This window comes from Electrophorus electricus, chromosome 1 (assembly GCF_013358815.1).
Source record: "Electrophorus electricus isolate fEleEle1 chromosome 1, fEleEle1.pri, whole genome shotgun sequence".
NCBI lineage: Eukaryota > Metazoa > Chordata > Actinopteri > Gymnotiformes > Gymnotidae > Electrophorus > Electrophorus electricus.
In genome coordinates this window covers 35,561,848-35,573,807 of record NC_049535.1, presented here as the reverse complement: position 1 = coordinate 35,573,807, position 11,960 = coordinate 35,561,848, and the positions used below count along the sequence as shown (strand labels likewise).

The following is an 11,960-nucleotide window of genomic DNA, read 5'->3' as shown; positions in this document are numbered from 1 at the left end:
GGCTACAAATAGCGTATCATTTTTAAAAAACCATAACTTTTTCAACCATCCATATGACACTGCATATGTCAATAGCAGCCTTCTTTGTCTCTCCAGAACTGGAACTAGCCCAGGGGCGTGTTTATGGTCTGTCTATGCATAGTTTCCCTGTGACGTCACATTATTATTGGATCGCCCACCTGGAGAACAAAACGAAGGCAAATTCTCTACTGCCCACCAATTATATTTACGAGGTTTGTTTACCTATTTCTAAGAAGCAACATGCAACAAATCTCACGAGGTGGGAAAAACAAGAAATAGTATTCTTCTGTAAAACTCTCTATAATTTATTCCCAAGTATACAGCTCAGACTAATTTATTGTCAGTCTCAGTCAGTCAGCGGTGTCTGTCTCTCTCTACTCGTGAGCAGAGTGTCTATCTCTCTCTCATCATACCATGGGCACGCAGGCCTCCTGGTTTATTCCATCTGGTTAACCTGTCTCATTGCACTCTCTTATTGGGAAGTATTGCCATAGTTTCTCTGTGTGTGCTGAGTGTTACCTTTGTTTGTCTTCCTGGTTTACAGTCTGTTTTGTCTCCCAGACTTTTGCCTTTGACTCATCCCATATTGGTATGTTCATCTAGTTTGACTGTTTACTGGTATTTTACTTTTTAAGCTGTTTTCCAGGTTTGCTCTCTAGCAAGACCCATTTATGATGTGTTTACCATTTATGATGTGTCTTATCACTAATAAACCTGAACTGCTCGATCTTATCACTACTATATTTGAACCACTCCATCTTATCACTAATAAACCTGAACCATGTGGTCTTATCACTAATAAACTTGAACCATGCCATCTTATCACTACTAAACCTGAACCATGTGGTCTTATCACTAATAAACTTGAACCACTACATCTTATCACTAATAAACCTGAACCTCTCCATTTAATCACTAATAAACCTGAACCATGTGGACTTATCACTAATAATCCTGAACCGTTTGATTTTATCTGCGAGTGTCTGACCTCCATCTTTTGCATAACAATAAAATACCTCAGTTTTCACAATTAAAAAAAAGAGTACAAAGGACAAAATCCATGTTTTGTGGAAGCAAACATGTGCACATATGCAGTGTTGTCTAAAATAAATCAGGTTTATGTAGAGAAGGCTTCTGCAGGCTTCAGTGTAAAGCCTCAGAAGGCCTCTGTGTCAGGTCTTGGACTAAGGCCAGGACATCACGAGATGGACTGAAAGAGACAATGTTATTGTGATGAACACCAGGTGGTTTGAATGAGATCACTGTTTTGTTTTTTTGTTTTTTTATTTTAAATAATAACACTCTTTATGTTTGGAGATAATGAAGAACAGGATAGTTGTATAAATGAAGTGATCAAATGTTTTGGGGTATCTTAAGGTCAAGAGGCCTTTTTGTATTGAGCTTTATTAGTATTGAGTAAGATCTCTGTTTTTAAAATACTTCAAAGAGTTCTTTGGCTAAGCAAGGTTCGTTATCTTACCATGAGCGCAGGGTGATACTGACCTGCAACTTTATCTTGTAGGTCTTTGGTGGTGTGACTTGAGGTGATCTTTGTTTAAAAAAAGGAAAATCTTCCAATGGGATATAATGGTGTCAAGCTTCAATTTGCATAGTGATGGATCTCAGTTTGCATATAATGAATAATGTATGGTTTGGATATAATGGTGGAGATATCAAACATTGGTATGTAAAAGAAGGTGGGGCGATTACATAATCACTTCTGAAAACTGTATAAAAATTTGTGTTCCTTGTGTGATTGTCAGACATTCTCTGGACAATGACTCATTTATACGTTATGTTTACCTGCTGCTAATAAACATGGGACTTGCTATTCTCTTCAATTAATGCTTGAGTCTGCATGTTTATTTCTCTATTTGAGTGTACTTAATATTAATGTAATTTGGGAAAAATTAAGGAATCCCAGCAGCAAAAGGCCTCTGAATTTTGAAGTCAGGTGGCGGCACCATCAGTTTGTTTTTGTCAGATGATCTGAGGGCCCTTGAGGGTACATGCCTGGTGATCATACTGCTGAGATATAGAGGGGCAATACCATGTAAACACTACATGGTAAGCAGTAGTATTTTAAAGTCAATACTGGATAACACAGGTAAACATAACAAAAAATAACATTCAATTAGTGTCCTCTGTTTTTATTAGATGCTTTTTGAAATGCATGTTACAAGTGAACAATTCATGGAAAAAATGAACCAATTCAGTTGTTAATTAAGAACAGGCTACAAGAACAGAATGTAGGATTCACCATTACGCTGATAGGTGTCTAGCTAACTTTCTAGCTCAATTCAGGTTCTTTGTCAAATATTACTAAGACCTATTATTTTTGTGGATTTCCAACCAAATTACTCTCCTTAAGTTATTTAAACCATTCCATTGATATATAGGCATCTATAATATTACTGATAATGATATGCCATCAATATGATAATTATATGCTACATAGCATAGAGAAGGCATCAAACCATTAGTTATTTTAGTGCCAAGATAAACACAAACAACAAAACCTGTTTCAAAATGTTACATAGATTTATTGGAACACTCAAAAATAGAGATGGTATAATATAAATAATGATGTTGTAGTCCCTGAGCTAAGCTTTGTACTAACAAAAGTAAGGGATGATACTTTATTTTCATGACTTTACTATGAGTGTACACATGTGTGCTGAAAGACTCTTGCTCTTAACCCAACACTTGGATGATAGCAGGAAGTGAGAGTAGGATGACTGATGTAACAGAGAGGAACAGATGGGTATCACCATTTCTGGGTTTGGCAGTGATGACCGTAGTAGTCATAGCAGATGCAGGGTTACTGGCACTGGTGACGGTCAAAACAGATGTTGTGTTAAGGAGAGAATGCACCGTCTTCAGCAGGAATTAGGTGAAGTCTGAGGTTTTAGAGAAAGTCATTATTGACTTCTGAGTAACCACATCCACCTGCAGGCTTTTGCTGGAGCTGGAGTTGGTGCTGTTGTAGTTGGTGATGTTGGGGTTGATGATGTTGGAGTTGGTGATGTTGGAGTTGGTGATGTTGGGGTTGATGATGTTGGAGTTGGTGATGTTGGGGTTGATGATGTTGGGGTTGATGATGTTGGGGTTGATGATGTTGGAGTTGGTGATGTTGGGGTTGGTGCTCTTGGGGTTGGTGCTATTGGGGTTGGTGATGTCGGAGTTGGTGATGTTGGAGTTGGTGATGTTGGAGTTGGTGATGTCGGAGTTAGTGATGTTGGGGTTGGTGATGTTGGAGTTGATGCTGTTGGAGTTGGTGATGTTGGGGTTAGTGATGTTGGGGTTGGTGATGTTGGAGTTGGTGATGTTGGAGTTGGTGATGTTCGGTTTGGTGATGTCAGAGTTAGTGATGTTGGGGTTGGTGATGTTGGAGTTGGTGCTGTTGGAGTTGGTGATGTTGGGGTTGGTGATGTTGGGGTTGGTGCTAGTGCTGTTGGCTGTGCTAGTGAGCAAAGTCAGAACCGCTGCCTGGAACCACGACGCCCCAACCTTACACATCAGAGGTCCTCCTCTTTCACTCTGAGAGGGAGAGAGTCCGAGAGACAAAAGTCAGTAAGAGATAATAATTACAGGACAGATTACCACACACAGATTATGACTTTGCATAAACAAACTGGTTTTGGAGCACATTTTATAAGCTTTATTCCAAAGAGCATTTATTTTTATTTCTGTGGTCCTTGTAGAGGAAATGTGTTTTTCATTTGCTGGGTAAATGAAATAGAACAGTGTGTACTAGGTACCAGATAAAAACATCTATGTCTCTTCTGGGTAAAGAGGTCTGAGCAATTTTCATTAGTGGAATAAACATCCAAATCCTGTGTCACAGGTATTCCTTGTTATTTAGAATAATTTATTGTTAAGTAAAATCAAACACTGTCAGTGGTTTCCTGTCTCATGTCCTTGTTTCATTTTATCCGTTCCTGTTCTGGTCCTTGTTTTGGGTTTCGCTGTTTCATTAGTTTCACTTGTTTCTTGTTTCCCGCTACTTAGCCCTCATTACCCTGTGTATTTATATCCTGTGTTTCACTAGTCTTGTCGCTGGTCATTGTTGGTCCCTGCCTTGGCTCTGTCCTAGCCTATATCATGTTCTCTCTCTCTTCCATGTTGTACATTTTTATTTAGCTTGTTCAGTTATTTTCCTGGATTTTGTGTTACTTTCTGTTCTATCATGTTTCCTGGAGCTGTGCATGTTGGTAATGTGACCCTGGACCATTATTTTGACCCTGTTATTGGATTGGCCCTTAATAAATCTCACTCTTCTCAGTGCATGCATCTGCCATGTTATCAGTCCATGTTACACACTGTAAAACAATGATCAAAAAACATTTTAAAATCGTAAAATTAGACTCCATTTTTTGCTCCCCTGGAAAGCAAGACTTAAATATCACAATGCTTAGTCTCTATTGGTAAAATTGTAATGGTCAGTAATTTGTGTACTGTTCCTTTAAGTTGCATTTACGTAAAATGTGTGTGCATGTATGCCATGCAGATGAGGGTTTTTGCTTTGTGCTGTACACGGCAGAGACTACTGGACCTATAACTCTTTTTTGTCCTTCTTTCCATTTCTCTAACGCATCTGAAAGCTCTGGATGTTTTCTACAGTTCATGTATGAACATTTTGCAAGATTCCAAGAGCAGGCTTATATCACGTAGTGAATAAACTGGCAAGGTCACTGTAAAACTAAGTTGAGTCTGACTCACATCTCCTCCACGTGCTTCAGAGGTCTCTCTCTTCTAGTTCCAAAGCTCTCTGCTAATTTGGGTTGGAGTATAACTTAAATAGGACTAACTCCAAGCGTTACAACGTCCTTGTAAGCTCTTGATTTAAACTGGCTTTTAGAAATAAAAAGAATGTTGTTTATGTTAAGTAGACACCTGTTCTAGTGGAAAGGCTTGTGTGCAGATGCTGGTAGATGCAGATGCACTATCACAGCTCACGACAGAAGTGTTGATTTGCTGAAGAGTTTGTTGAGCTACAGCAAGAAAGAAAACAAAGAGATTTAAATTATTTGGAAATGAACAAACACTAGTTAGTTAATTGCTAATTATATGCTAATTATTATTTCTCTCTCTCACCCACACCCACACACACACCCACACACCCACCCACACACACACACACACCTGCGTGCACACACACCCACACCCCACCCTGTACCTCCTCCTCCTGAGCCCCAGCCAGCTGCCCAGCACTGAGTGTTCACAGCAAAGTTGTTGCTGCCCTGGTCCACACATATGGGCTGGATGTAGTTGGACAGCGTTGGTTTAACGGTCAGCTGCAGCACTGCTATGTTGTTTTGTGAAGTGTTGCTGAACGTGATGTTTGCCACTTTGATGGACACCTCTTTGGAATTGCTGCCGTTCTGCATGAGGTGGCCCAGGATCACAGTCCAGTCAGAAGCATTGGTGGAGCTGGAGAGAAATGTAGAACAATCAAAGCTCAGAGCTGCTGCCCATGTGTGTTGATGTGGTCCTGACCAGTGACTGTGGCATTTGTTTGTTAATTGTTTGGTATTATCTGCCCATGACTTTTACCCAGAGAAGCAGTCAGCAGAGCTCATGATCAGCGTTCCTCCGCAGACATGGGTACCATTACGCTGAACACTTGCCATCCACGGCCACATGCCAGCAGACGCCAAGCCAGTGCCCGCTCCCGAAAGGTCATTCAGGTTGGCATTGCCACATACCACAGCTGCAGAAAGAGAAGAAATGAAGGCAACTGAAGACTGACAGGAGAGTGTAGTTCATCCATGAAGCAGTACTTGTAGCAACAGTAGTGGTAATGTGGGCAGTTGTGGTAATGTTTGTAGTACTTGTAGTGGTGACAATAACAGTGACAGGATCCACAGCCACAGGTTGTATCTTACATATACTCTGCACTCCACAGGCAAAATATGCCACACTGCTACTGATAAAAGCCTTAGTTTTGATTGTGTGTTGTGGACGGTCTTACGTGGAGCGGTGGTCATGGTGGTTGTGGTCACAACAGTGGTGGCAGGAGGCAGGTTACTGCAGGACACATTCAGGTCTGCATTAGTTCCATTAGACGTGTACGTGACGAAGCCTGGCTGGTTGCTGGTGATCACCTGGTTGATCCATTTCTGGTACTGAGACACTCTGGTGTACACACCAGGGTAATTTGCCTGAGCACAACCATTACCAAAGCTCACAATCCCAGCCTGGATCCAAATAGAACCTTGTTTGATGACTAGTGGACCTCCAGAATCACCCTGTGTAGTGCAGTGAGATTTTCATGTTCTCCAAAATGAACACATTGTTAAACAGAAAAAGTACTAAAATCAAGCAGAATATGGTAAAATTACCTGACAGGAGTCTTTGCCTCCTGGTATAGCTCCAGCACAAATCATGTTTCCTGTGATTCCTCCACCATATAAGCAGAAACATTGCCTGTTTCCAATAATTGGGACTTGCACTTCCTGTAGGTACCCAGGAGATGGAAGACTTACTGTAACACATTAAACATTAAATTAGATATCATGAAAATTGGTATTAGTATTTTTTCCCATGTAGCTTCATTACTAATACTAGAAAGTGTCCTGGATTTTGAGGGATCGTAGCGTGTCTGGATGACGTACTGAGGGCGTTTTTTTCTCTATCACCTTCTCTAATCCTAATTAGGTTGTACACACTACACAGGTCCACTCAGTGAAGCACCAGGCTCCCCTCAACTGTTGGAGTGCTGCGGGGGCTAAGAGGCTAAGAGTACTGAAGTCCTTCCTGAAGCCTCTCACAGAGGCTAGAGACTGTCTACCCGGTTAATGTTAATAGTAGCACACTTCATCCAGCAAATCTTCATACCATAAACCAAAAGTACTAATTATAAACAATAAGTATAAAACTGACAACTGTAGAATAAATCGATATTATATTTTTATCTCCTGCATAGCAGGTGCTAGCAACACAAAGAACATAGGTCCAGTGCCCAGGGTGCACACACAGTATCATACTGATAAAATATATGTAAGTCACTCTGGATAAGAGTGTATGCTGATGTAATGTAATATAATGTAAATATTAGGCTCAGTTGTTTTATGTAATAGTTATGGCTTGTCAGGGGAAAGGAAAGTGAGAGAGGCTCCTTTTCATTGTTCATCTCAATGTCCTATTAGTGAACTTCCATTTACATTACATTTATGGCATTTAGCTGATGCTTTTATCCAAAGCAACTTATAATTATGACTGAGTACAGCTTGAGTAATTGAGGGTTAAGGGCCTTGCTCAGGGGCTCAACAGTGGCAACCAGCAACCTTCTAATTACAACTCAAGTACCATAACCACTGAGCTACCACTTCCATAACAGAGAGGTGCTGTATGTGGATATAAGATTTAGGATCAGTCCATCAGTGTCTGTTCATCAGGATGTAACTGATGCTCCTGTTCTGATCCCACATTAGTGTTCTCAGTTTAATGAGTTTGATAGTTTACATATGGAGCTTAATAAGACAACCTTTACTGTTTCTCACCTCCAGAGCCGATGTTTCCCCAGCCAGTGACCCAGGACAGGGTTCCATTGAAGAAGGTGCTACCAGAGGCAGCCAGAGAGATAGGAGTGACGTAGGGGGTGAAGGTCACTGTGGAAGACAGCTGAAGCAGGGCCATGTCATTGTCATTGGTATCTGAATTGTAGTTGGGGTTTATGGTGACACTTGTGACAGATCTGAACACCTGATTCATGTTGGTTCCTTCCAGAGTCTCTGTACCCAGATACACAGTAATCTGAGAGGCAGTATATCTGAAAAATGAGTAGAAACATTCTTATATCACCTTCACCTGATATTATGGTTATGTTTTCTGAATTATGAGTTGTACTGCATAATGTGTTCTGTGTTTGGTGAGTTTATGTTATGTATGTTTCATTGTCATGTTTATGTTTTTTTCATTGTTTATGTTGCATTGTGAGCTGTACTACATAATGTGTGTTTTACTTGGTATTTGTGGCATCCAGGCCCAGGAGCACAGTGGCAGTTATTGCCCTTTGGCCTTCGTTTCCAAAACCTTTGATTCGGTGGTTCAAGGCATGCCGGCCTGCTTACGCGCCATGGCTGACTCGGCCCTGCTGGTCACTGACACAGAGAAATTGGCACTGTCTCATCCCATGGTTCTTCACACTTCACATCAAGTCATTAATATTCTGAATAACATTCAAACACAGCACATGACGGCACAGCGACGTTCGGCTATGAGGCCATCCTCTGCGCCACTCAGAATTTAACCATTAAATCATACTTGACCCTGAGTTCACCTGCTAATCTTTTGCAATCAATTTTGACATCACTAAATCATTCTGATGACTCTGTGCACCATGACTGCATAGAGGCTATCCTTGAGTCCTCAAGCATGTGCTGTGATCTCTCTAGCACACCGCTCGAAGGCAGCTATCACATTTTTGTAGATGGCTCATGTTTTAAACTGTCTGACTCTGAATTTTCCTGTGGTTATTCTGTCTGCTCTCTGCCCAACCTCATTTGGGAGGCTTACTCTCTCCCTTACAGGTCTAATCAAAGTAGCTGAACTAATGGCATTGACCAGGGCCTGTCATCTATTCCAGGATCAGGTTGTTACCATATACACTGATTCCCATTATGCATTTGGAGTCGCTCATGACTTCGATTTGGCACTCCAGGGGGTTCTGCACCTCAGACGGTAAGCCCATTTCTAATTCAGGACTACTGTCTGCACTTTTGTCTGCATGTACACTACCAGCTCGGCTGGCTGTCATAAAGGTCAGGGGTCATGACACAACCTCTGGATCTGTCACAGCCTCTCGCAATGCCTTAGTGGATGAGGTTGCATGTTGGGCAGCTGTTAATGCCCCCTCATGCCCATATGCTGTATCCTCCACATGTGAAGCTGTTTTCATGGTTTCTCATTGTTTGGTACTGACTGATATCGATCTGTTTTTCTTACAAGCTCAGGGTACAAGACAGGACTGCTCTCACTGGGCTGATCAAGGACGTAGGCCTGATAAAGATGGTCGGATCCATGACCCGGAGGGCCGTATTGCCCTTCCTAAATCTGTTTTGCCATTTCTTTTGCGTCATTTTCATGGGATTTTACATGTTGCTCAAAGGGGGGTGACGGCTAACATTCAAAAACAGTTTTGTATACCGGAAACTCCTCCTAGATAGCTGAGTAACCTGTGCTAGAAGCAACCAGGGTAACACACAAGCCAAACATGATGCTTTGCCGGCTCCTGAATATCACTTTTAATATCTACAGATAGACGTTACGCATATGCCACCTTGTGATTAGTTGAAGTACCTGCTGGTGATTGTAGACAGATTTTCCAAGTCGACTGAGGCGTCTCCCTGTAAGACACCCGCACTGTGGTTAAAATCCTAGCCAAGGAGATAATACCCAGGTATGGGTTATCTCAGGTAATAGATTTAAAATAACGACCCTGTTTCATTTCTAAGGTAAATCAGAAACTATGCACCTACCTAATTATTGACTGGAAGTGTCACATCCCTTATTATCCTCAGTCATCTGGCATTGTTGAGAGAATGAATCGTATCTTGAAATAAAGGTTAACAAAGGCTGTGATGGAAACAGGAAAGAAGTGAACAGATCTACTGCCAGCAGTGTTGTGTGAGATCAGAATGATGCCCAGTGCCACCACCAAATTGTCAGCATTTGAGGTAATTTTTGGTAGGCCATTTACCACCCCAGTGGTCAGAGGTAACCCAGGTGTTTCTCATTCAGGTGACATGGACATGATCTTGGCGGACTACACGCAAATGTTGATTGAGAAATTGAACAGTGTGCATGGAAATGTCTCTTGCACTCTCCCTCTTCCCACAGACAAGCCTACTCATCCATTTATTGCAGGTGACACTGTTTTGGTCAAATCATTGAATTAATGTACCATCTTGTGTACCAATAACATCCTTTTGCAGACTCTTTGGTCTTTTCTCTGCTTGTTTTCCTGATAAGCGCATGTAAAACCTTACTGTAGGAATAATGGGCCCCATTCATGTGATAATATTGGCATTGTTTTCAGTCTCGAGAGGTACAAAAGGGGGGATAGTGGGCTTTCAGAGTCATCAACAACAGTGTAATGGTAAATTAGCTTGTGTGGTCTCCCTGGTAGCAGCAGGAGAGGTGGAGCCAGGGAGGGACTGTCTGGTGTGTCAATCATTCCATACACCCTGGATACCAGTCCTGGTAGATGATGTTATGGCAACAGCACTTAATCATAATTCATCCGACTGTCAAATTAATATGGGAGTAGGCTTTATGCTAAATGTATCTAAGGCAGTGGGAATCTCCCCGAATGGGCCTTGGATGGTGCTTCATGGCTGGACCACAGGACAGACTGCGACATTGGCATTAGTAAACGGTATTACCCCAAATTCAGAAATATGACCTTAGAAGTACCTGTGACAGGTACCACCTGTCTATGTTGTGTAGGCTTACCTGATGGTCCTTTTTAGGCCACACACTATGTAAAAATAAGGTATGGCCATTAGGCGCAGGACTGGGCAGATGCACAATAAATAATATAACATAATATAAAATAATAATATAATTGCCCTGCGATCCTGGGCACTGGAGCATCTGCAGCTATCATGTGGTTATGTGGTAGGATGCCATACTCCAGCCTACCCACTTTGATTTTTAGTAATACCCATCAATTTCCCTGAAAAGGATGTTGTACCCCAGCATTAACTATCCCGTCTCTGGTCGTATATACACATTCACAGTCGACATCTGGCAGGGCTAAAAGGTCTGTAATTATTGGCATTTCGCACATGAAGGCCACTATTGTTGAGCCTCCATCCGCCGATGATTCTTGGTTCAGTTGTTTAACTGACCTAGATCTCTTGGGGATCTTGGCTCATAAACATATGTTTTCCCGTACTCCTGATTATTGTGTTGATTCTTGTTTGTGGACCCTGCTTATTATCACTGCTGTCTTCTTTCATAACTCACATCTCTACCACCCTGATTAATCATGCTAATGTTGCCTTGGTGCCTGCGTATGAGAAAGGTCTATATACTGATATGTGATTCCTTTGGAATCAAAGGGGGGAGCCTTTCTGTCTTCAGGCACCCAACGCAAGGTTTCTGCCTACCGGCCATGACATGGCGGCTTGACCGTGAGCTGGTCTCCCGAGGTCATCCGCTCCCTCTTCTTGTCTCCTTTACCCCTCCCTTTCTCTTTCTCTTTCTCAAAGCAACATGTTTTCTGTTTATCTGTAAAAGCTTTGGTAATATGATTTTATCATGCCAATAAAAATCATTTAAATTGAAAACTTAGTGAGAGAAAGTCACTCATCTAGCTGTAGTCATTACCACTACTGCCACAGATACCATTACTGCTAACATTACCACTGCTGCCAACATTAAATCTCATGCCACAGATACAGCTGTCAGCATTACCACTGCCAACATTACCACTGCCAACATACTGCCAACATTACGTCTACTGCCAATATTTCTGCCAATGGTTCCACTACTGCCACCATTTCCACTACTGTTCCTACAAGTACTGCTTCATGGATGTGCACTCTCTGCACTCATGTTCAAGTTTAGTTTATTTGTCACGTACATAGTCATACATGGTATAACTGGCAGTGAAATGGTTTTGTGAGTGCTCTGCCCAAACTGAGGAAAGAAACGGGTGCATAAGGAAATATATATATACAAAAATACAAAAATATATATAACAATGTATGTACAGTATATGTATAATATGTATATATACACAATGTACAATGTGTACAAAGTTGCTGACCTTGGCTATGTTGCCTATCAAAGATACACAAAGATTTGGCTATGAAAGATGATAGAGTGTTTGAGACATTGTTAACATGGCATTTAAAGCTTAGCTTGTAGTGAAATATGATACTTCAGTTCGTGATATAGTGTTGGGCCTTAACTGATAGGTATTTCAG

The 11,960-nt window shown here is 41.5% G+C and overlaps 1 protein-coding gene across 1 annotated transcript; it reads right to left on the bottom strand.

Moving 5' to 3' along the window:
* Window positions 1-2,910: 2,910 nt before the first annotated feature.
* LOC118241060 (transmembrane protease serine 9-like) lies at window positions 2,911-11,185 on the bottom strand. Its single transcript, XM_035524473.1, has 8 exons — window positions 11,139-11,185; window positions 7,527-7,795; window positions 6,366-6,508; window positions 5,996-6,272; window positions 5,578-5,734; window positions 5,201-5,454; window positions 4,918-5,015; window positions 2,911-3,561 (listed from the first exon to the last, which is right to left on the bottom strand). The coding sequence occupies exons 1-8, from the start codon at window positions 11,183-11,185 to the stop codon at window positions 2,911-2,913; spliced, it is 1,896 nt and encodes a 631-aa protein (XP_035380366.1).
* Between the last annotated feature and the right edge of the window lie 775 nt (window positions 11,186-11,960).

What these genes read in the sequence shown, in the direction of transcription:
- LOC118241060 (XM_035524473.1), bottom strand. Translation starts at nt 11,185, where the DNA reads ATGACCTCGGGAGACCAGCTCACGGTCAAGCCGCCATGTCATGGCCG. An exon ending in GAGGCAAAGACTCCTGTCAG is followed by an intron (nt 6,273 to 6,365) that starts GTAATTTTACCA and finishes TGCACTACACAG; the next exon opens with GGTGATTCTGGAGGTCCACT. An exon ending in TCTGCTGACTGCTTCTCTGG is followed by an intron (nt 5,455 to 5,577) that starts GTAAAAGTCATG and finishes ATTTCTCTCCAG; the next exon opens with CTCCACCAATGCTTCTGACT.